Consider the following 23,109-nt stretch of genomic DNA (forward strand, 5'->3'; position numbering starts at 1 on the left):
GAAGCAGCCTTGATTCTCTGGAATCATAGTCCGTAACCTGCCACCTCATCCAGCAATCCCTCGAATGTCTCTGGATCGAGAAGTGAGTCTGTCACCATGTCACATTGGCTGAAGATGGTGTTCAGAGGGTAGTTGTTCAGGCTTACTGGCATGTTTTTCTGACAACTTTAGTGTGAAGATGAAGTCAGGTGTCGTTCAGATCCAGGTACTTCTTGCCCTGATTCTCGCATGATTTCGGTGTATATTTTTTTCCATCTATGGACATTTGGGTCACCGGAGCCAAGAACAGGGCCAGCTAACCCAGCGTGCGCTCAGTTGATTCTTCATGTAAAAGAGCCAAAACATGGCGCAGAGCCTCAGCTGTGGCCCTTCTCTGGACATCATATAGCTCATTATTTAAACACAGTTAACGCATACACATACATGCGTCACTAATACCAGAGATGCGTTAGGCTTAACCAGAAAATACAGAATAATTTAAAATAAAAGTCCTCCCTCGTTCCCATTGGTTGGATATACCGGAAGTAACCTCCTGATATTTGTCGTCACTTGACATTCTTTAGTCACATGAACCTTTCAGAAACCATATCATTCTTTCTTTTGTGCAGCTTTAGATATAATATCTAACATTTTAAGGAAATTTGCGGTTTCGACGAAGGTCGGAATTTGAATATGGACGAGGACGGGCTACCGCTGATGGGCTCAGGAGTTGATCTTCACATGGTTAGTATTTACATCCAGGTAGCTAACTAGGCTAGCAGTGAGCTAAATTTTGTGGAAACCGGATAATATTTGAACAAAGTTCGAGTGTTGCGATGTTTAGTTAAAGACTCGGCAATAATTTCATCAACGTAAGGTTCCGGAAATGCTCTAATTTCTGTGAGGCGAGCGACAAAATAACAACTGGAATATTCAAGCAATGAGACTTTTTACTATGATCACTTCGCCTCCCCATGACTTCTTCAAAATGATGCTAAATATGCAGACTGCAGGACCTCATCTGATAACATCTCTGGACGTGTGTCTCCTTCAGGTCCCTGCTATTCAGCAGAGACGGATCGTCGCCTTTTTCAACCAGTTTGTGGTGCACACAGTACGATTCGTCAACCGTTTTGCTATAGTTTGTGAAGAGGTTCGTGCATGTCTTTTCTCTTTTGTCTATCTTTTGCATCTGCAGCTCCAACTGATTCACACATCTTTTCTTCTTTCCTGCAGAAACTTGCCAACATATCTCTGCGCATACAGCAGATTGAGACGACCCTGTCCATTTTGGAAGCTAAGGTCGGTTCTTGAGTGCTCTTGTTTGCAGGTTTGGACTCTACTTTGTAGTCACAGTTTGTACTGATCCTGCTCCAAATGTTGTCATGCTGTGAGTAGCTGTCCTCCATTCCTGGACTTGAGGATGTAACAGTGGATGGACTCGATCACGTTGCTCAGTCCAACGGACCCACAACTGAAAACCAGATCCAGACAGCGGAGAGAGCATCAGAGGCTCCTCCAATGGTGAATATATTAATATATAGTTTATACTGCAGAAAGAGATGGGTTGTATTGAAATTGGCCTTTAACAGTGTCACCTCTTAAATCTGTCACAGACTGCACCAGAGCCGCAACAGGCAGAAGCACCTGCGGAGAATGTGATGACTGTTGCCAGAGACTCTCGATATGCCCGATACCTGAAAATGGTTCAAGTGGTGAGTCCTAATTTCCACCTTGATTAAGATTGTTGGGCTAAATTTGTCATTTCGTGACACTTCCTGTCCGTCACAGGGAGTTCCTGTCATGGCTATAAGGAATAAAATGGTTGCAGAGGGTCTGGATCCAAACTTGCTTGAGTGAGTAGCAGGCAGCAGATGTTGTCCGTGTTCCGTCTGTGCTGCAGTTTTGCACGTTACTAAACATCCCATTTCGTCTCCTCCTACTTTTGACAGAACGCCAGATGCACCCGTTCCTGAGGGAGGATCCGGGAGCACCCAGGATCAGGATGTCGGCGGCACCAGCTCTGACAGTGAATCCTCTTTTAGCGACTGAAGCATGTTTCCCTTCACCTCAGAGCTTCCTGCAGTGGTCGGACAGCGGTTTGAAAGAGAAGTGGGATGTGCCACAGATAAAAGTGCTGATATAAGTGCCTGGAAGAGGAAATCAGTGAAATCACTGCTTATTTTTGCCGGGTGACCTCCTCAACTTTGGTCATTCTGCACTTAATTTTGAGTATCGTAGTTTTGATTAAACACAGTTCACTTGTTGCCCATCATTAGCAACAAGTCACTACTATTTATAGAACACTGTTGATGGTTGGTCCGATGTCCGTTTAGTTATAGACAGTTGAATTTTTTCTGTTAGAGGAACAGACTACTGTGAAGCCACATTTTGCACATTATAACCTTTATAACTGAATGTAATATTTTGGAAGGTTTAACAATTTTATGTGGGGGCAGAATACAACTTGAAACAGCTCTCACAGGTTGACCTCTGCCAGATTAAAGAGGAAACGAGAGTTGCACTAAGAGGTCAGTCAGCGATGAATCCCACTTTCAACTGGAAGCAGACGTTTAATCAAGTGTTGATACGGTTGACTTATCTGTTATTTTACGATTGAAATGCTATAAGAAAAAATGCTGGAGTCTGGGAGGAGTTTTGTTTATTCAAGAGAAAAATTTTGATATCTGTAATAAAAAACAAGCATAAGCCTTCCCAGAAGTGCAGAGGTTACCCCACACCCAACGCCTACGCTTCTTGAATTGTTTCCACAGATCATCAGTGTTCGGGGAGGACAAGTCGACTGGTTTGGCAGGATTCGACCTCGGGTTGATAACACAACATTCCAATTCCTGTAATCGGTCAGCAATGTAGCACCAAGAAATACAAACCAAGGAGGGATTTTTCATTTAATTTAAACGCCCTTTTCCCTGATAAAGGAGCAGCCGTGTGCTGTATCAGCGGTGGACTGCTTCCTCGCTGGTATTCGGGGTCATGAACTTTTCTGATTTCTCCCAGGTTATGGTGCCCTGGTAACGGCAGCATTCAAGGGCAAATGATATATGATTAAATGTATGAAAAAGCTTTAAACAACATTCCAAAGTACCACTAGTGTGATCATGTCAGACGTGTAATTGAAAACCGTTTTGGCGGCTGTACAAAAGTAGATGATTAACTGTTTTCTGGAAAATACTGACAGTCTGGCAGTCGGTCGACTGAGGCTACTCCTGTAGCTCAATTCTCACCCGTAAGTTAAAAAGCTGCAAGAAATACATGAAGAAAACAAGTTTTACCTCGTGGTAAACAGGCCTGTGTCATGTGACCCTGAGGACCTTTGCTTACTTTGAATTCGTCGATATAGGTGTAGAAGAAGAAGATGAAGCTGAAGGACATGATCCATTCACAGACTGCGCTGGCGATGTGGAAGGGGTAGTCCTGGGAGGGGGGACACTGATCAGGTCATCTGATCATATTCACAATTGGGATTACACCAGTGAGGAAAAAGGCTTAAAAATGTAGTGCAGGAATAATGTTTTTGCTGTTTTAATCACTGTAGATAAAGATGAAAGGATGCTTCCTGATGCCCATAATGGCTCAGTACAGCGTAGCTGGGATACTCCACCCACTTCATGTTCTTCATAATGGTCAAAGGTTGTACATCGTGGTTTTTGTCCTCAAGGAATTGATGAATGGGTTCTTGATAGAAAGTATACCTGACATGTCTACCGCGACCAGCAGGGGCGCTGTTTAGAGGACCAGTTGCCTGAATTGGCCATTATTCTTTGAGACAGGTGATGAAAACAAGAACCTACCTGATCATCTTTGTGTCTGTGCAGTGACACTTTTGCCAAGAACGCGCAGATGAGAGCTGAGCAGCCAATTAGGGAAATTAGGGACTCCATCCTTACGTGCAGAGAAAACATGTGACTTGTGTGGAAGGATACTGGGAAAAAATGCCAGAGTGGAGATGATGGCGAAGCCTAAACGTGCCCGACAGATGACGATGGAGGAGCTGGTGGGATAGGTCTTGAACGATATGACAACCTGGAGGATGATGTAAAGGATCCCAGGCACAAAGAAGAGAAGGGCCCCCACATCATGAGCCACAATCACCGCTGTTTCCTGAAAGCAGGAAATGGGAAAAGACACTTCTTGCTTCATGCTGTTCTTCACATGACTGATACGTGCAGGAGGTGGAGGCCTGAGGTACCTGGAAGGTCGCGACAACGACCATCCCCAAACAGGAAATCAACCCAAGCACTAGAGCGGCCTTATTCACGCATGGTGCCACCACATTCGTACCCTCGTTCATCTTCTCCACATACTTGAAGCGGGCGTACACCGTGGCCGTACCTGCATGTGTGAACGCCAATCACTCAACACCCCCACAAATCTCAAGAGTGTAATTTGGCTTTCATTTACTCAAAAGAGGAAACGTTAGCAGTCACACTGCCTTCAGCTGATATCTTGGAAAAGCCCAGAGTTGCATAACTGAGTTGCTTAATAGAGGCAATACCTGCACACGCAGTGATGAAGGTCATCAGGCCAAATATGCAGCTCTCCGGGGGGGTCGCGCTGGTGTCACTGCAAAACCACAGCATTTATCGGTGACATTATGATGTGTTTTCAGTCTCAGATACAACAGGAGACCAGTTTGATTTCAATATGAAACTGCTCTTCACCTTCTGAAACCCTTGCTGTTGCTGTTGAGCATTTCACTTTTATCTGCTGCAGCTGTTTATTTTCTTTCTGAAAATGAATCTAGATCTGAAAATCTTCATTGTCGCTGCTTCTCACCTTTCACCTTCTGAAACACTTCCTGTTGCTGTTGACTGTTTCATTTTTATTTCACAATATCTGCTGTAGCTGTTCATTTTCTTTATGAAAATGAATCTGAAAGAGCATTTCTATTTTTTTTTTTAAAAGATTCACTCATTTTTCTAAACAAATCTTACAAATATGTACCGTACTGCATGTCTCAGCAGCAGAAATCCACTCTCAAACTGTAGATTTATGGAAAAAAAAAGTTTTTTTTACATATATTGCAGGTTTCTGGGGAACTTTAATCGTTGTTTTGACCATATTTTAAGTGTGCAAACGGGAGCTGCAGACACAGTAACTGGGCTTGGAGCCAACGTCCCAAAGAAAACGAAACTAAAGTTCGTGCTGTCTAGAATTGATTTTCACAAACTCTGCAACAAAGCAAAGCTTCGGACTGTGTTTAAATCCCCTCAAACGCCTGAATAAAATCTTACCTGATGTACGGGAAGATTACATCCACGTCATTTCTGTAGATCGCGATCAGGTAGGAGACAATAAAGGTGGCGGAGGACCAGCTGACCAGAAAGATGGGCAGAAGGCTCAGTCCCTGCGTCCGCCCGAACATCGTAGCCAGATGTGGGATCTCAAGAGCCTGTCAGCGCAGGAAAATGCACATCTGTTTCAGTGTCCAGGCAAGTTGAGACGTGTGGAGTTTTACCGACAGTCACATGGTGGCGTGAACCAAAAAAAAAAGAAAAAAAAGAAAAAGAAAAGGAGAGATGTAACCCACTGATCTGAATGCAGCCGACGTCACCGTGCCTTCTTCCCCATAATCGCTCCCACATCTGTGCCGATGCAGAAATTGAAGCATAATTTGTGATTGCACAATATTTCTTATCCATTTAATTTAAGTCTAAAATAAAAGAAAGAGAACAAGTCAGTGAACGTAATTGCAATAAATATATATAATGCCCATCTGTAGCCAGTAGACAGGTACAAAAGGTCAGTTCTGGATGTAAAAAAATAGAATTCCCAACGCTCTGCAGAATTTGAAACCGATTGTAACTGTAATCATAAACGGTAGCAAATAGGTCGCACTGTGACACACTATGAATGTGTACTGGTCGTAAAACTTAAGACATTGATCAAGTTTAAAGATCAAGCGAGAAAGATCAGGACATGTTTATGACACCATTGGTTGGTTCAGGCTGGTACACAAGGATGAGGGAGAAGTTATATATAAAAAGCGACATTCTTTAAGATATTTAATCGTGATGTCATTTTTTTTCTTTAGGGGACTGTCGCTGCTGTCATGGTAACGCAATTCCACCTCCACTCCACCAGGGGCGGAAGTAAGCCCGCGGTGTCTGGCCGGAACCAGTAGCGTCATCAGCGTCGAGGAAGCGAGAAAACGAACCGTCTGCTCGTCATGTGTCATATACTCCAACGTTGTGGCAGCCGGCGGCTGTCAGCTGACAGACCCGGGTCGTCGCTGATGGTCATTTCCTCATTTTAGTGCTTGAACCTCCATTCATTTTTGGGTTTCGGTAAATGAATGCAGCGCTATGCGTCTCCCAGGAGAACCATGGTAGTCGTCAACTCGGTGCTGAAGCTGGTGCAGCGGCAGACCTACACCTGTTTGTCACACCGATATGGACTCTACCTCTGCTTCGGAGGTCTCGTCCTCATGATAGTTTCCGCCTTCCAGTTCGGAGAGGTGATCTTCTCATTATCTTGCACTCAACTAGCTTAGTATGGTCAGATTCTCCAACAATGCGTCTGTTAAAACAGTGTCACCAGACTCCTCGAAAAGGAGTGTTTTCAACACGATTGTTACTGGTCACTTATCTTTAAATTAAAACGTCGTGCCATTCTGTCCATTTCAAGATTATTTTAAATGAATATCCCAAATAAGTGTTGAGGATTTGGTATATGGGTCAGTTAATGCAGATGTTTTGTCAGGACAGGAAATCTTCCGTGTTTTGTGTGTGTGTGTACGTTATCTACACACATACACAAGGATACACGTGTGTGTGTGTTTTAGGAGGTAGCTTTTTATGCAATTACAGAGTGTTTAAAAAATAAATAAATCTATTGTTCCTTCTTAATCAATGTAGGTTGTGGTGGAGTGGAGTCGAGACCAGTATCATGTGATGTTTGATTCTTATAGAGACAACCTGGGTGGGAAATCCTTCCAGAGCAGGTAACGTGCAACCATGCAAACTTTGAATCTGGTGTTCCAGACGTTGCAGAAATGTCGGAACGGCTTCGGGTGATGTGGGTCTTTGTCTTCTCAGGCTCTGTCTTCCCATGCCCATTGATGTGGTCTACACATGGGTGAATGGCACCGATGTGACCCTGCTGAAGGAGCTGAAGACAGTCAAGGAGCAAATGGAAGAGGAGCAGAGAGCTCTGAAGTAGGTGGGATGAGGTAGATCTGCAGTGGCGCTGGAGTGTTCCAATTTCAGAGGCACAATTACCTCGAGCATCTATTCCTCCCCCATTAGCATACAGGGTGTCGCGGTGGCGCTATCACTGTCACTGATTGGCTTTTTAAGAGCGAGATGATCAAAGACTGAATCGTCAGCCTCAAAATGGCTCTTTTCTTTTTTCCTGAGAGCATAAAAAGGTCAACTTGGTTAGTGTTTGGCATCGACCTGCTGGTTTGTTCCTGCTCTCATATCTTACTCATTTTCTTCTTTTAAAAAAAACCTTTTGCTTCACACAGGGAGCGCTTGGGTAAAAATGCAAGTGAGATCACAGAAGTTCCCAAAGGGAGGTGAGTCTGAAAGCAGCTAAAGGTTCAGAATCAATGAATGATAATCTCCCCTGCTTGTGTGTGTCAAGGGTGTGAGAGTATTGAACTGTCTGTCTGGAGCGGGAAGTAACACGACAAATCTGCCTTTTCCGTGACTTTTTGTTGTTTTCAGCGTGAAACCAGAATGTCTCCTGTCCCACTGCATTGTGGCGCCCATGCTGGCTCTGGACCCCGCTCTGCCCGCCAACGTCACGCTCAAAGAGCTGCCGGCACTCTCTCCGGCGTTCTCCGCTGCCAAAGAGATGCTCGCGCTGAGCAAACCCTTCCAACCGTCCACCGCCGCCTCTGTGGTGGTCTTCCACTCGCAGGCAGAAGGTAAACGGGCGTGCAGCAACCATGCAAGCACACGTTTCACTTCACAACCCAGTCGTGCCTTAATGTTGAGCACCTCACCCACACTGCGAAACATGCATTGGTTAAAGAGGTGTTTCATCGCCCCTGTTTCTGAAATGTGGCTTCCTGTGTGACATTTAGAGCAGATGGAAAGTGCACACCAGTTCTAAAATCACATGTCAATATAGATGTGGTCACTTGAAGGGAACAGCTATTTTTTTGTGCTGTCATTTGACGCCCGCTGATTTTCTCCGTCTCTCATGTGTGCAAAGATTAATAGACAAATTCTTTTTTCTTTTTGTCCTCGGCAGCCGATAAAGCCTACACGGAGGCCTTGAAAGAAAACCAGAAATTCTCCGTTTCCAGGTGCTACCTGGTGAGTTAATTTTTGTAAAATAAATATTTTGTTAAAGTTTGCAGTGTGAAGTGGAGGCACACGCTTCCGGTCCAGTATTGGGAGTGTTTTGATAGGCCTTTAACGCTTTAATTGTGTTCCAACACAAATAAAAGCTTAATCTTTTCATGCGGGTTTTCAGACCATGGATAAAGAGGCGCCTGGATTGATCCGCATGAATTCTCTGGCCTATCTGAGCGGCTTCCCGGCTTCCTTTAAGGAAACGGAGCAGCTGAGAGTCAAACTTCCCAGTGCTGTAACCAGCAAGATCAAACAGGTAAATCTTGGGGCTCTTCCTATAAAATAAGTTGTCACTTTCAGGAATTTATATCCAACAGTGTGAATACATCAATTTTTCTGAGATGTTTCTTATTTTAAAGAATTTCTACAACCCATGTTTTGTAATGCTGACTCATAGCAGGATGTTAACTTTGAAAAACAGCTAAAAATAATTACAATTGTATAATGACGTACGCCTGGGCCTGTGATAACGTCCCTTGTTGTTGGACCGTCTCTTGTAGTTCAGAATGCTGCCAACAGACGTCGCTCTTGCACATCTAATCGCAGTGCTGCGCAGACACGCTCCATATGAGGGTGTGTGCAAATTAGGAACTTTTTATACACTCCAGCTCATAAGAAAGAGATAAACCCAGATGCCAGACCGTCTCTGGGATGAGGCCAACCAGGATTTTTTTCTATTTTGAAGAGTAACGTTGTGATGCGGATAAAGGGGCCCCTGTTTAGCTTGGCAGCTCGTGGCTTGTGTACCTAATAATTTTCCTCTCATCAGAAGCCTGCTATATTCCGTGCGGGAGGAATGCCACTAATGAGCATGGATTACTTTGAAATAATCAAAGAAAACAAATGGGTGCGGGCCAGGCCAGCGTGACCCCGCAACAGCAGCAGACGAGCCGGACGGGGCCCGAGTCAATGGTCTGTCCCGGCTTGTCATAATAAACTCACATGGCAGCTTGGAATTAACGGGTGATGGATTACGCAATATAATTCATTTAGATAAACAGAGGAGTTATACAACCATTTCCCACTTATAACGTCCTTTGTCCTCCTTTATGGACACAATTTAAATGTAAAAATTTTAGAATTTCAAAAAACAAGATTTTAACTAGGAGAAAAAAAACAAGAAGTAACAGTTCCCTACTGTACTGGAACACACTTTTGTGTTGACATTTAGGTTAAACGGCATTGACCTCTGTCATCATCAGTCCCCAGTTGTCCCACCGTTCCTCGCATTGCTCTCCAGGTTTGCCACGGTGTAACCTGGCAGATCATGTGATAATAATCGGCAGCGTTTAGGCTGTAACCTTAGCCAGAAGTGTGGGGGGGAGGGGCTTAACTGTAGAACAACTGTTTAAAGTGGCATGGCGCCAGGCGGGGCGACGACCTTCTCACCTTGTCATCTCCCGCGTGCTTTGTCTCAGCTTCACCTGCTGAGAGTCCCGTTTGTATACAGGTGGATGAAGCATACAGATGAAAAAGGTGCGGCACCTAAAGGTGGAGGAATGTCCACCGCAGCAAGTGCCCGCGGCTGGGATTTCAAGGCGTTTCCAGGCGTCGGCAGGCTGATTCCGTGAAAGTCAGATAATGTGCATAGTGTTGGAGGCAGAGCTCCGGCGGTGAGAGTCTGTCGGTATTTATAGCTGCTCTTAGAGCGAACACAACGGCGATGAAAGCCGCCCCGCAGCCTGGATCATTTACCCGTGCCGCTGCATGTAAATCCCTGCCCACAATGTTTGTGCAGAAGCCTGTTGGTGTGCATGTATGTTTTGATTTAAGCGAGACTCTTCCCTTTTCGTTAAACACATAGACATTGAGATTACATTTCATTTATGGCTCCAATAAAAGAATTTCCATATTTGCTGCCATTTAGCCTGAGTGCTAGCAAGAGCCATTTAAAAATGCTTCTGTAACACTAAATTTCCCTTGATAATAGCTTTCAATACAATTCCAAATAATCGCTCATGGTTGTCTATGGAGATTGAGATGATTACCTGGGTCTGTACGCCACACATTTCTCCGCTTTGGATGTGTGTCGGGGCATTATCGAGACTAAAGAGAGCTATAATAAAAACAGCAACGTGATCCGAGGCTCACTGCCTCCTGACTTCGCCCCCAACGGGTTTATAAAACTCTGATAATCCCCCTCCCCTAAATACGCGAGCCGAGCTGGGACATGGGTTTGAGCGGGATGCTTGGATTCAGTGTTGGAGGGCGAAAGGAGACCATTTGAGTCTTTTCCATATGAACCCTGGCATGCTGCACACACACACACACACACACACACACACACACACACACACACACACACACACACACACACACACTGAGAATAATTTTCCTAACCCATTCCACACACGCCTGAGCTTGGCACAAGGGTTTTCACTTTAATGTAATCATCATCGTGCTGATCTTACCGGAGTTTGTTTGCGCCAAGAAGACAGGAAGTGAAGCCAGTGTTGGCGTTTATTATGAATAAAAGTGGAAAAAAATGTTTTCCTCCAACAGCTGGAGCTGTACTCTGAAGCCAGCATCGCTCTGCTCCACCTGAAGACCCCTCAGGATTTCACTGATCTGGCCCAGCAGGCCAAGAAGAACCTGACGATGGATGGAAACGAGCTGGCGATAAGCCCCGCCTACCTGTTCTGGGACATCGCCGCCATCTCGCAGGTGACCCATCCGACCATTATTTAAATGTTTATGCAGAACTATAAAGGAAGTAATGTTTCTGCCCCCGTCGCCTTCCAGTCCAAGCAGGACGAAGACGTCTCCGCCAGTCGATTTGAGGACAACGAGGAGCTCCGTTATTCGCTGCGGTCAGTGGAGAGACACGCCCCCTGGGTGCGGCACATCTTCATTGTCACAAATGGGCAGATTCCCTCCTGGCTCAACTTGGACAACCCCAGAGTGACAGTCATCACCCATCAGGTGAGCGCAGCCCTGTTTTACCATCATCATCCACAATAATGGATTGTTTTACTTTATTTTTTTCTTTCATTTCCAGGATATCTTCCAGAATCAAAGCCATCTTCCTACTTTCAGCTCCCCTGCCATCGAGACCCACATCCACCGCATTCCGGGACTGTCCCAAAAGTTCGTTTACCTCAATGACGATGTGATGTTTGGCAAAGATGTCTGGCCGGACGACTTCTTCACCCACTCTAAAGGACAGAAGGTGCAAATGCGAGATGCCGAGGCTCCGTACACTCTGCCAAGTGATATTTCCCCCTATGCTGTCCAATAACCCGGTTGTGTTTCGCGTTCATTCATCCCAGGTTTACCTCACATGGCCCGTGCCGAACTGTGCCGAGGGCTGCCCGGGGTCTTGGATCAAAGACGGCTACTGCGACAAAGCGTGCAACAACTCTGCCTGCGACTGGGACGGCGGCGACTGTCTCGGTACGCAGCCCAACGTCGCCATTGCTTCTGCCTCCGTGAACATTTCCTTCGCCTGACTTCTCGGGTTTTCTCCGACAGGTGGCGCGGCCGGCAGCAGGTTTGCGGCAGGGGTCGGAGGCGGGGCCGGGGGACCTGTGTGGCAGTTTCCCGTGGGTCCGGGAGGCCTGGGCGGGACGTCGTACTGTAACCAAGGCTGTGCCAACTCCTGGTTGGCCGACAAGTTCTGCGATCAAGCCTGCAACATATTGGCTTGCGGGTTTGATGTGGGAGACTGCGGCAAAGGTGGGTCTAAATTCGGCCCCGCCAGCAGGATTTAGTGTGAGGCTTTGGTCTGAAAGACATGCCAAAGGCTTAGTCTTGTAACCCAATTTGTTTGTTGCAGAGCATTTTGGCGAGCTGCACCGCGTGACCCTGCAGAGTGACCAGACGATGTATACCCTCCCAGTAGGGGAGGTAAGGCCTTACTTCAGCTTCGAAGGGCTGGCTCGCAGAGTAACGGAGGCCCATGTCAGCGATAACGCCGTGCTGCGCCACACGTCTGTGGCAAACAAATGGAAGTCCATTCACCTGTTGCTCCATCCGGGCCACAACGCCACCCAGCTTCACTACAACCTCACCTTCCAAAAAGAAGACGGCTCGGAGTTCACGATGAGTTTCACCGTAGCCGTCGATACCCGTGAGGTTGCTCAGGCTAACGTCTCTCAATCCACCAGCGAAGAAGACAACAAAGAGCCGAAGACAACCCCGACTCCAGAGCCTCTGTTCCTGTTCTCAGATGTTCCAGAGGACAAACAGGGCCCTAAGATTCACAAGAAGCTGCCTGATGAAGTCCAGGCAGGCATTGAGGTTCCTCCTGTGAACATGTCACTTCTGCCGGCTGATGTGCAAAGCAAACTGCAGAAGCTGGAGGAGAAGCTCGTAATCGGCGATATCACACTTAAAGGTTTCAACCTCACCAAGGCCAAACTCCTGAAGTCTTACTTAACGCCGAGTCCAAATGACCCAGAGAGCCAATCGCATCCTGCCAAAATCCAGAGAAAAGACAAGATGGGCGGAGTCTCAACTGTCGTTACTCTTCTTCCTGTTCCCATTGATGATGACCTTAAAAAAGACTTTGCAGCAGCAAAACACTCCAGTACGGATGCGCCGATCATGAGGCTTTTGACTTCCAAACTCCGTGGCAGCGTTCCTAAAGTTGGTGGCGTGAGGAGTCCGACTGAAGCAGCAGCTGCCGCGGTCGTGGGGAGGAGACTACAGCATTTCACCTCTGCAGATCGAGGTTTCCTGCCGTGGGAGAGGAGGAAATACTTCCAGAAAGTGCTTGAGGTAAAAGGATCTATATCGGAGAACTGTTTTAATATTAGGGGTCCCACAGGAATCTATTCTAGGACAACTTTTTTTAATTCCTATCAAAAATCCTTTTATACTTTCTCTCTTATTATTGTATTTTCTTGTTCCAATTCCAGGAAGAAGACCGCCTGCTGAACGAGCTGATGTACGACTCCAATCCTTCCGCCACCATCCGAAAGCTCCGCGACACTTTTGCCGACTCCCTGCGTTACGTCAACAAGCTGCTGAACGGCCAGTTTGGGTTCACGTCGCGCAAAGTCCCGGCCCACATGCCTCACATGATCGACCGCCTCGTCATGCAGGAACTGCAGGACACGTACGTGCCTTTCAGATTGGTCCGCTCTGCTCCACAGAAAGGAAAAGGAAGCAGCTTCACATGTCGTTGTTGTTTTAGATTCCCGCTCGAGTTTGACAAGACTTCGGCCCACCGAGTTCGCCACCCCGAGGACATGCAGTTCGCCTTTTCATACTTCTACTTCCTCATGAGCGCTCAGCAGCGGCTCAACGTGTCTGATGTGTTCGACGAGATCGACACGGACCACTCGGGCGTCCTGTCCGATCGGGAGATCCGAACTCTGGCAACGCGCATCCACGAGCTGCCCCTCAGCCTCCAGGTGCGTCCCAGCTTAGAGACACTCGGTCAAACCACTTTTTTTTTTTGTTTTAAATTCAACGTTCTTGGTACATTCCAGGACCTAACAGGTCTGGAGCAGCTGCTGATAAACTGCTCCAAGACTCTCCCGACCAACTTGACCCAGCTCCACTTGGCAAACCCAACTCAGGAGACCTATTATGACCCCAGTATGGTGAGAATGTCCTCAATGTACAGCGGAGAGCTGATTTCGTTATTTTTTTTTCTTGTTCCTAAGATGAAATATTTGACTAAGCTTCTGTTGTGTGAAGCCTCCTGTCACAAAAGGCCTCATCCTCCACTGCAAACCCATGGTTGAACGTATCTACAAAGCCTTCAAAGACCAGAATAAGTACAAGTGAGGGCTCTTCCACAGCAACATTAGGGCAAAAACACTAATTTTGCCATTGCTAATAGCAACGGGTCCTCTGTTGGACAGGTTTGAGATCATGGGTGAGGAAGAGATAGCGTTCAAAATGGTGAGGACAAACGTGTCCCATGTGGTTGGCCAGTTAGACGACATAAGGAAGAATCCCAGGTGGGAATGAACGCCTTGGCTTTCTTTTCATTTTTCATTTTGGCCATCCTTTGTCTTAAAGAATATGTTATATCCCCCTACGAACAGAAAGTTCATCTGTCTGAATGACAACATCGACCACAGCCACAAGGACGCGGCCACAGTCAAAGCCGTGCTCAGAGACTTCTACGAGTCCATGTTCCCGCTGTCGTCCCAGTTTGAACTGCCCAGAGAGTATCGCAACAGGTTCCTCCACATGGAAGAGCTTCAGGAATGGTAATTCAGGAGGGATGAGATGTAAAATAAACCAAGAAAAACATCTGAAATGAGCTTCAGTCGACAACAGACCGCAGGATCTGCTGTCGGCATCTGCTCAGGTGTTAATTTTCTTCCATTTTACCAAGCGAGCCGTGATTAATACCTGAAACTAAAGAGGCAAATGACCATTTTCCCAGCGCAGTTCTACTTCGTTAGAATTCGGAGCTGTTGCCGCACAGAGTGGCGCCCAGCCAGGTCGGAGTATAAGTTACCCTCGGGGGAGGGGTCTCAAATGGGTGTGCGCCGCTCCCCTTTATTCACTCGATCTGTGATGTTAAAATTAGACCCAGCCGTTTCAGAAGAGCCAGTAGTTGTTAGATACTTGCAAGATCTAGGGCGGCCTCCGTCGTCTCCGACGCGTGAAGGTCCAGGTGGCGTGGAGCGATGTCACCCTGTCGCCTCGTTGCCCCCCTGACCTCTACGCTCTGCATCTCTTCTCAATAACTAGTTTCTGCCTTTGTGTCATCTCGGTAATAAAATCCCAAGGTCTTTATCAGACGTTAACGCCTCTCTCCTCCCCCCCTGCACAGGCGAGTGTACCGGGACAAGCTGAAGTTCTGGACGCACTGCGTTCTCGTGACCCTGGTCGTCTTCACCATCATGTCGTTCTTCGCCGAACAGGTCAGTGCTGGGCCGCGTTCAGATCCCCCCTTTCCGTGATTCACCCTCGAGCTATGGCTGAAATTCCACTCGGAGGTGCACCCATCTCATGTGTTGACTTTACCCCGAGCCAGGAAGTGATTTTCCAGAAATAAAAGCCCCCCCCAGCAGCCCTCAGAAACAGGGCATGTTCAGCCGTCCAGCATTGTTGCTGTAACTTTTTGCCAAAAGGTTTATATTAAGTCGGGGTCGATGATATTTACCTCCATTAGACACACGCCGCCTTGGCATCGGTATTGTTGCCCTGATCCACAGGTTTCCCGTTTCTACTTAGCCAACCAAATGATATTGGCAGCGACCTTTTGAGAATTCCCCTTAGGGGTCTTGTGGGACCAGTGTTCCCAGTTCCGCTTCCATTTCTGTCACCACATACATTGATCGGCATTTACAAATACTCGCTGCGTTTGCCCCTTCTGATGTCATTTCCTGTATTTTCTCTGCCTGCAGCTAATTCAGCTGAAGAGAAAATTACTCCCCAGAAGAAGAGCAAACCGGGACAGCAACCCCCAGAGGGTGTAACACCCCCCCCCCAATCTTTTCCTCCGCACCGATCACTCTTGAGAAGGGGTAAAATGAGGGGATCCGAAATCCATGGTGTTGCTGTTGCACCGCCGTTAAGGAGGAATTCAAGGAGAACCTGAAAGACTGCACCTTTACCCGAGTGTGATCATCCTCACACCCCCACAAAACACTCCCTCCTCACTGTTTTTGCTGCAGTTCTCCGCACGGGGGACAACTTTAGGGTCAGCCGCACGTGTTGTCAACCACAGACTCCATAAAGGAATCGGACGATCCACAGGCGAGTTGATTGGTACGAAGCAGCATCATTTTTGACGAACTTTCGATCATTTGGAACTTTCCGGCATCATCTGCATTTCTCTTTCACTGCATGTGTAATATCTATGCCACAGTGCCTGGGTGCCGAGAAATGGTTCTTCGGTTATTTAAAGGTGAAATTGTGGCGTTTTTAAAGTCTTAGAATCTTATTTATAGGTGAAATTGTTAGGCAGCATTTTGACTACTCCAGTGCAGAAAGTATTGCACAACGGACCTTTTGAAACTTGAAGTGCCTTCGTTCATTCCATCGTTGTATTTATCATCTTGGAAACGTTGGTCCCGTCGTCGGAGCTAAGGACAGTGGAAATGATGCAGGATGATCTAACGTCATCCTTGCCGTAAATACTGTTTGGTACATGCGACACTACAGGTCTCGACTGCGTGCGTGTCCCCGTGGGACTCAACAGACTGACTTGTCTGAAATTCAGACATCCATGGCATGCTCTGTAACTTATTTTTGATTTCACGGCTGCGCAGTCGGCCACCGCCGCCGACCTCTTCATCAAACACGACCCGCATGTTTCTGCGGAAATGGTTCTTTGGCTATTGTGATCGAATTAAATTGTGATTTTTGTTCAATCTTATTGGCGCTTAAGTCTGACGCGTTTGAGACAACAGGGCAATGGCTGCGTTGTATATCATGCGTACTTTTGCTTTTTTTGGGACCTTGGCCTGCTGAGCTGCATCTGTTCAAGGCTGTTTCCCATGATCCTCTGCGCTAATGATGAGGTCAGAGGCCTAAAATGACACATCTCATAAAGTAAAGCTGCGCAGCATGAAGTAGTAAAACTTTATAATGGCGTGCAATGAACTTTGTTTTAATAGGGCAGGAGGGCAAAGGATTATGGGTAAAGTCAATCAAAAGGGATGCTACGTTTGTGTCCTGATAAAGTAGGATATTCTGCTATTGGGTCATAGAAAATGCAAACCTTTTTTCAAAGAAAAATCTGGACTAGTGTTTGTAGCAGAATCACGATGGTGATTGACAGAATAATTTTGCAAACTGACCTTTGACCCTCTAACTCTATGCTAATCTGGACAGGTGGATTGTGGGTAAGACTTCGGCTCTGAACCAACCTTCAAATCTGTTCTTACACCATTGTGGACAGTGAAATCACATATTTTATTACAATCAGTTCATTAGCAGAAAGGTACCTCAGTGAAACATTTAAGCTGTAAATATCACAGTTGTATTTCCAAACCCCCCCCCCCCCCCTTCACCATGAAGTCCATCATCCTGCGGAATCAAAATCAGGGAGATGATTTATTTTACCTCTTAATTCATCACACACACACACACATGTCCCTTTTGTTCTCAATCTGACAGCAATGATCTCAGTATAATTACAGAAGAAAACAAAGCCAGATTTGGATTTAATGTTTGGATTCAACATTTGTGATTAAAACCCCTAATGAGCAATAAGATCCTCTACATTGGTACCATACACCGGTTTAAAACAATAACATTGAACAATTAGCCCTTTAGGGAGAAGAACAAAGAAAGCAAAAGACACGTGTTGATCCATCATGAGTCGACAGTGCTCCAATAAGCACAAATGAGGTGTTTTGTTTTTTTACTGTACTGGAATGAGTGATGAGATGATTTAAAAAAAAAAAAAGAGAACAGATGAAGTCTTGAGCACCTGTCGCCATTTCTGGTTCTAACACGTGGACCATTGTCCCACCTACCCAGCATGTCCCAGCATTCCTTCTTTAGCCACATCGGAAACGTCATTGGAGATTACGAAGTCGAAATTCAAGCTCGGATTTGTCTGGATTCTTTAACGAATTAAAATAAATTATAAAGCTGGATTTTAAATTTCTTTTTTTAAATGCAGGTGGTCCGTTTTGTTTGGATTTATCGTACGGAGAAATTTTGATTGTCACTAGTGGCCCCACACTGTCACATCAAAAAGTTTTTTTCCTGCTTTAAAACAGTTTAAGAAAATATTTTTTGGTTTAATGGGAGTAAAAAGACCTCCGTGCTCATGTAATTTTCCATTTAAAACTTCTTTTTTGGTTTGCAATGCAGTTTTCTGTTCAATCTTTGGCAGTTCTAGGCCAAAGTGGTCACTTTTTCAAGGCTGCTGTGGCTTGGGACGGACGGCGTCCCGTCCTCCTCGTCCCGGTCGTCTGCTTTCAGGAGCGGGGAGAGGTCCTCCTCCCCCCCCGCCTCCTCTCCCTGGGCAAGATGTCAGTCGCGCTTACCACATTTCGGTTGCTTTTCGATGCTGAAGATGTAAATTCCTAGGTGGGAGGCGATCTGTTTTGAGATGCCTGTGCAGTACCGGATTATGTCAAAGACCGAGAAGACCTGCGGAGAGCAGAGAAAAAAACAATCTACCTGTCAGTCCTGTTTTTCTACCAACCGCCTAAACACCCGTGTTAGCGATAAAGCTAACAGCACTGTAGCAAAACCCAACTCCCTTAGATTAAATAAGGAAACCATTGTACCCTGATTCCTTCCACCTGACCTTTCCTCTGCTAGCATCAGATAAACCCTCAACTCTGCCTGTCCCTAACGATAACGAGGATCAACTCTGTCTAAGGGGACCAGGGAAGTGGACCTTGTACCACAGCTACACGTTCCTGCTGATTATAAACCTTAAAGGCAAATGTGTCACTCACCAAAGCGATCCAGAGGACTATGTACTCATCTATGAAGCTGCTGAAGTACTGGTTGAGGATGAGGAGGCTGGGGCCTATAAAGGCCGTGTCCTGGAGATGCAGCTCGCTCTTGGTAATGTGGGAGATCTACAAGAAAACAGGTCAGTGAAAGGTTTCTAACAGCGCCTCGTGTGCAGGGGACGCCGGCACGGACGTACCACCAGCTTGCAGGAGATCTTAGAGATGGCCATGCCAAAGGTGAGCAAGTACAGGCAGCTGTGGCGCTCAAACAGGTGGCTGGTCGACTTCTTGAAAATGATGAAAGCCAGGGAGAGCATGAGCCCGATTTGTGGGCTGGGACTCAGCACACTGGTGTCCTACACAGATGGAACTTCAGTCAGTGAGCAACAGAAGGTTTTAGCAGGAAGTGTGTGTGTTGTCTTACGGCGACAGTTGAGCCATTTTTGCCAACGCCTCCATTTAAAATGACATAAAAGTAGTTGTAGCAGGAGTAGAGGGCTCCTCCGATGATGCCAATGATGGGGAAGACGTACAGCTGCACTCCAATAATGGGTAACTATGGAAACACGGGGGGCAGTCGAGTGTTAAAGACACATATTCTCTTTGATCGAAAGGCGCTTGTACAAAAGCTTCAAGCATGCCGAGCATGATAGGAGGCAAAGCAAAACCATGGATGGAGAAATTAAAACAAGTGTGTTGTCTAACAGCAGACCTGATGGCATTTGCTACCCTTATTTACCTTTTCACTTCTAAAGGAAGCTAAAGGAAGTGACGAGATAACACACTGCGTGTTAAAATCGATGGACGGAACACAGAAAGAAAATGAAAGTGTGCGCGCACGGTAGGTCCTCCGTGACCCTCGTTACCGTGTTTTGCCACAGGCCCACTCCTCCGAACGCCGACATCAGGTAGATGATGACGATGGCGATCTGCACCTCCGTCACGTCGATCCTGTGGAGACGGCGTGCGTTTACGGGCGTGCGGAGCAGGTTTGTTTGGAAAACTGACGCGAATTGAGGCGACTTACAGGCCGAAGCGCATGGTCCCGGACACGTAGGTCTGCCACTGGGCGCAGAAGAACATGAACATCCCCACGAATCCGCAGAAGAACATCCAGTTTGGGTACTGGCCTATTCCACAGGAAATGCAGGTTCCCACGGCAACAAAGACTGAAATCAGAGAAACGGGACAGATGATGGGAAGTCTGACGACTGTTCGACTCAAAGGCCACAGATGATTCTAGCAGGCTCAGAGCACCTGTGGAGAAGGCATCGCAGCCGTGGTCAAAGATCTCCCCCAGAGCGGAGGAGCTGTTAGTCCGCCTGGACTGCTTCCCATCAATGGCGTCGAGAGACTGGTAGAAGAAGAGGCCGAATGCGCTCAACACAAAGGCCCACGATGGAGCCTAGAGGTGCGGAGAGCAGAGATTCAGCTCATCGAGCAACCAATTATGAAGCCACGCCACCTGAAGCAGGATGTCGACTTCTTCTTAGTAAAAAGAAAAACAGGGGAACCGAATCCTTCAGCTACTAATACTCAATTGGGAATCCTAAATCCTCCGCCTGTTTTCAGGGTGGAGGATTTGAAAATATCAAACTCTAACTGGACCTGGGGGCATGTTTGGCAGGTTTTCATGCTCGCATGCTGAGCTCAACGCTTTTGAAGCCGCATTTCTATGAGCGACTCCTAAATAACTGAGATTTACTCAAATCTCCTCATTTCAAAATGGCTGAATGAGACAGAGGCACCTGCAAATTTAATTACTGGACAGTCGTGAGTCAAGCACAAGGATTTTTTCGCATCCGGCTGTTCACAGATCAGTCGTGTGTGGAGCCGCTTGGCTCCTGTGACGCGGCCGGTCATCACCAGCCATCTGAACAGGAAACCCAGCCAACCAGTGTGTTTCAGCGTGCGTGCATTTCTGGGTGTTTGTTTTTTAAAAAAAGACAACGATGGCCTTGTCCTGCCAGAGAGACGAAGTACCTCATGCTGTTTGGAAAATTCAGCGACCCCCGCTGCTCACTCCAGCTTTTTTTTTTTTTTTTTTTATGTTGGGACAGATTAAGATGCGACTTCTTTTTCAAATTAATCCAGAACCAAGTTGACAGTTTAAGACAGCTAATAACAATTTTGTGTTGATGTGTAATCTCCTATATGGTAGATATACACTTTATCACCACTTTATTAGGTGCACCATGCTAGTAACGGGTTGGACCCCCTTTTGCCTTCAGAACTGCCTCAATTCTTCGTGGCATAGATTCAACAAGGTGCTGGAAGCATTCCTCAGAGAGTTTGGTCCATACTGACATGATGGCATCACACAGTTGCCGCAGATTTGTCGGCTGTACATCCATGATGCGTATCTCCCGTTCCACCACATTCCAAAGATGCTCTATTGGATTGAGATGTGGTGACTGGAGGCCATTTGAGTACAGTGAACTCATTGTCATGTTCAAGAAACCAGTCTGAGATGATTCCAGCTTTATGACATGGCGCATTATCCTGCTGAAAGTAGCTATCAGAAGTTGGGTACATTGTGGTCATATAGAGATGGACATGGTCAGCAACAATACTCAGGTAGGCTGTGGCGTTGCAACGATGCTCAATTGGTACCAAGGGGCCCAAAGAGTGCCAAGAAAATGTTCCCCACACCATTACACCACCACCACCAGCCTGAACCGTTGATACAAGGCAGGATGGATCCATGCTTTCATGTTGTAGACGCCGAATTCTGACCCTACCATCCGAATGTCGCAGCAGAAATCGAGACTCATCACACCAGGCAACGTTTTTCCAATCTTCTATTGTCCAATTTCGATGAGCTTGTGCAAATTGTAGCCTCAGTTTCCTGTTCTTAGCTGAAAGGAGTGGCACCCGGTGTGGTCTTCTGCTGCTGTAGCCCATCTGCCTCAAAGTTCGACGTACTGTGCGTTCAGAGATGCTCTTCTGCCTACCTTGGTTGTAACGGGTGGTTATTTGAGTCACTGTTGCCTTTCTATCAGCTCGAACCAGTCTGGCCATTCTCCTCTGACCTCTGGCATCAACAAGACATTTCCGCCCACAGAACTGCCGCTCACTGGATATTTTTTCTTTTTCGGACCATTCTCTGTAAACCCTAGAGATGGTTGTGCGTGAAAATCCCAGTAGATCAGCAGTTTCTGAAATACTCAGACCAGCCCTTCTGGCACCAACAACCATGCCACGTTCAAAGTCACTCAAATCACCTTTCTTCCCCATACTGATGCTCGGTTTGAACTGCAGGAGATTGTCTTGACCATGTCTACATCCCTAAATGCACTGAGTTGCCGCCATGTGATTGGCTGATTAGAAATTAAGTGTTAACGAGCAGTTGGACCGGTGTACCTAATAAAGTGGCCGGTGAGTGTATATATCTTTAAAATTATTGGGTAAAAGTAGTCTTTCAAACGACTTGTGTCATCAATGACAGGGAACCGCAACACTAACAATGACGTAATCTTTCCGAGCCAACATCCAACAGACATGATACTTTGATTTTAAACTATATCCATGATATCATCAGGCACTGTTGTGTAATTCGGCACATTTTTAGGTGACACATGGATATGTCTTCACATACAAAAATATTACTAAACATCGATGACCCGAGGGGTTAAAGAACAGCACCATTACTAATAGAATAACAATACGTAATTCGTAAATATAAACGGACTTAACAGAGATCAGCAAACGTGTAATATTAATGCCTTTGTAGCCTGTGAAGGTTGCACAGCGAACGTCATTTCTGTACTTTGCCCAGTTCGGATTCTGAAGTACGTAAAAAACTTTGGCCGGGGACGCCTGAACTCACCTCCTCTGTGGCGGTGGGACAATAAAACACAAGCACGGTCGTGGTCAGAACATTGATCAGAAGTCCAACTATAGTGAGCGTGTTTGGTGCGACCCATAACGGTATCTGCTGGACGAGCCAGTTCCAGTAGATTTGCAAAGGCGGCTCCAGCAGGGATCGACCGGTGGCGCTGTATTTATGCTCCTCCAGCCGCTTGAGCTGAGCGGCTGACAGCGGCTCCGACCACAGGACGTGCGGCATTATTTCCCCTCCCTCCTGCCGGATCACGGCTCAGGTTGCGGTGACAATCCCGATATTTCCAAAGAGTCTGAAAGCGGTCTCGTAATCGTCACTCGTTAGAGCAACAATAGCAGCTAATTTGTCATTTATAGCTAGCTGACTAGCCGAGGGCATTTCCAGGGCGGACCCATGAGACGGCGATGTGTTTCTGATCGAATTCCGGAAGTGAGCAACGCAGCTTGAAATCTGAAGCGGAAATGCATTTACGTTGTAAACAACACATTTGTTTTTACTTCTTTTTGCATATCTGAGATATAGTTTTGACCAATAAGACCCACGTTTATGATTTTTCATCTAATATTTAAATATGCGAGATCTTCAGGTATTTGATTATTTTATTTAAATGTATGTTTCAAGGATT

At 46.4% G+C, this 23,109-nt stretch overlaps 4 protein-coding genes across 5 annotated transcripts; 2 read left to right on the top strand and 2 right to left on the bottom strand.

The window, feature by feature from the left end:
* The first annotated feature begins 130 nt into the window (after positions 1-130).
* Positions 131-2,719, top strand: washc3 (WASH complex subunit 3). The gene is made up of 7 exons (XM_057022359.1): positions 131-723; positions 1,034-1,132; positions 1,216-1,281; positions 1,378-1,503; positions 1,596-1,694; positions 1,771-1,835; positions 1,932-2,719. Exons 1-7 carry the CDS (start codon positions 673-675, stop codon positions 2,029-2,031), a joined length of 606 nt encoding a protein of 201 aa, XP_056878339.1. The 5' UTR covers positions 131-672; the 3' UTR covers positions 2,032-2,719.
* On the bottom strand, positions 2,625-5,535 carry dram1 (DNA-damage regulated autophagy modulator 1). Its single transcript, XM_057022351.1, has 7 exons — positions 5,235-5,535; positions 4,496-4,563; positions 4,190-4,332; positions 3,924-4,101; positions 3,792-3,847; positions 3,322-3,414; positions 2,625-3,239 (listed from the first exon to the last, which is right to left on the bottom strand). Exons 1-7 carry the CDS (start codon positions 5,363-5,365, stop codon positions 3,201-3,203), a joined length of 708 nt encoding a protein of 235 aa, XP_056878331.1. The 5' UTR covers positions 5,366-5,535; the 3' UTR covers positions 2,625-3,200.
* Positions 5,536-6,121: 586 nt separating this feature from the next.
* On the top strand, positions 6,122-17,824 carry gnptab (N-acetylglucosamine-1-phosphate transferase subunits alpha and beta). 2 transcript variants are annotated; one of them, XM_057022244.1, is made up of 21 exons: positions 6,122-6,457; positions 6,858-6,943; positions 7,038-7,171; positions 7,469-7,519; positions 7,671-7,873; positions 8,203-8,267; positions 8,428-8,562; positions 10,809-10,970; positions 11,049-11,228; positions 11,305-11,475; positions 11,576-11,699; positions 11,778-11,981; positions 12,082-13,025; positions 13,166-13,365; positions 13,444-13,663; positions 13,742-13,855; positions 13,953-14,038; positions 14,120-14,218; positions 14,306-14,473; positions 15,046-15,136; positions 15,623-17,824. In XM_057022244.1, exons 3-21 carry the CDS (start codon positions 7,074-7,076, stop codon positions 15,692-15,694), a joined length of 3,387 nt encoding a protein of 1,128 aa, XP_056878224.1. In that variant the 5' UTR covers positions 6,122-6,457; positions 6,858-6,943; positions 7,038-7,073; the 3' UTR covers positions 15,695-17,824. The 2 variants fall into 2 exon arrangements, with proteins under 2 accessions (XP_056878224.1, XP_056878223.1); XM_057022243.1 differs by having other exon boundaries at positions 7,038-7,157.
* On the bottom strand, positions 17,112-22,913 carry chpt1 (choline phosphotransferase 1). The gene is made up of 8 exons (XM_057022318.1): positions 22,470-22,913; positions 19,898-20,045; positions 19,668-19,809; positions 19,507-19,591; positions 19,065-19,196; positions 18,838-18,996; positions 18,641-18,766; positions 17,112-18,326 (listed from the first exon to the last, which is right to left on the bottom strand). Exons 1-8 carry the CDS (start codon positions 22,707-22,709, stop codon positions 18,207-18,209), a joined length of 1,152 nt encoding a protein of 383 aa, XP_056878298.1. The 5' UTR covers positions 22,710-22,913; the 3' UTR covers positions 17,112-18,206.
* Between the last annotated feature and the right edge of the window lie 196 nt (positions 22,914-23,109).

Source organism: Takifugu flavidus, chromosome 22, assembly GCF_003711565.1.
Source record: "Takifugu flavidus isolate HTHZ2018 chromosome 22, ASM371156v2, whole genome shotgun sequence".
Classification (NCBI taxonomy): Eukaryota; Metazoa; Chordata; class Actinopteri; order Tetraodontiformes; family Tetraodontidae; genus Takifugu; species Takifugu flavidus.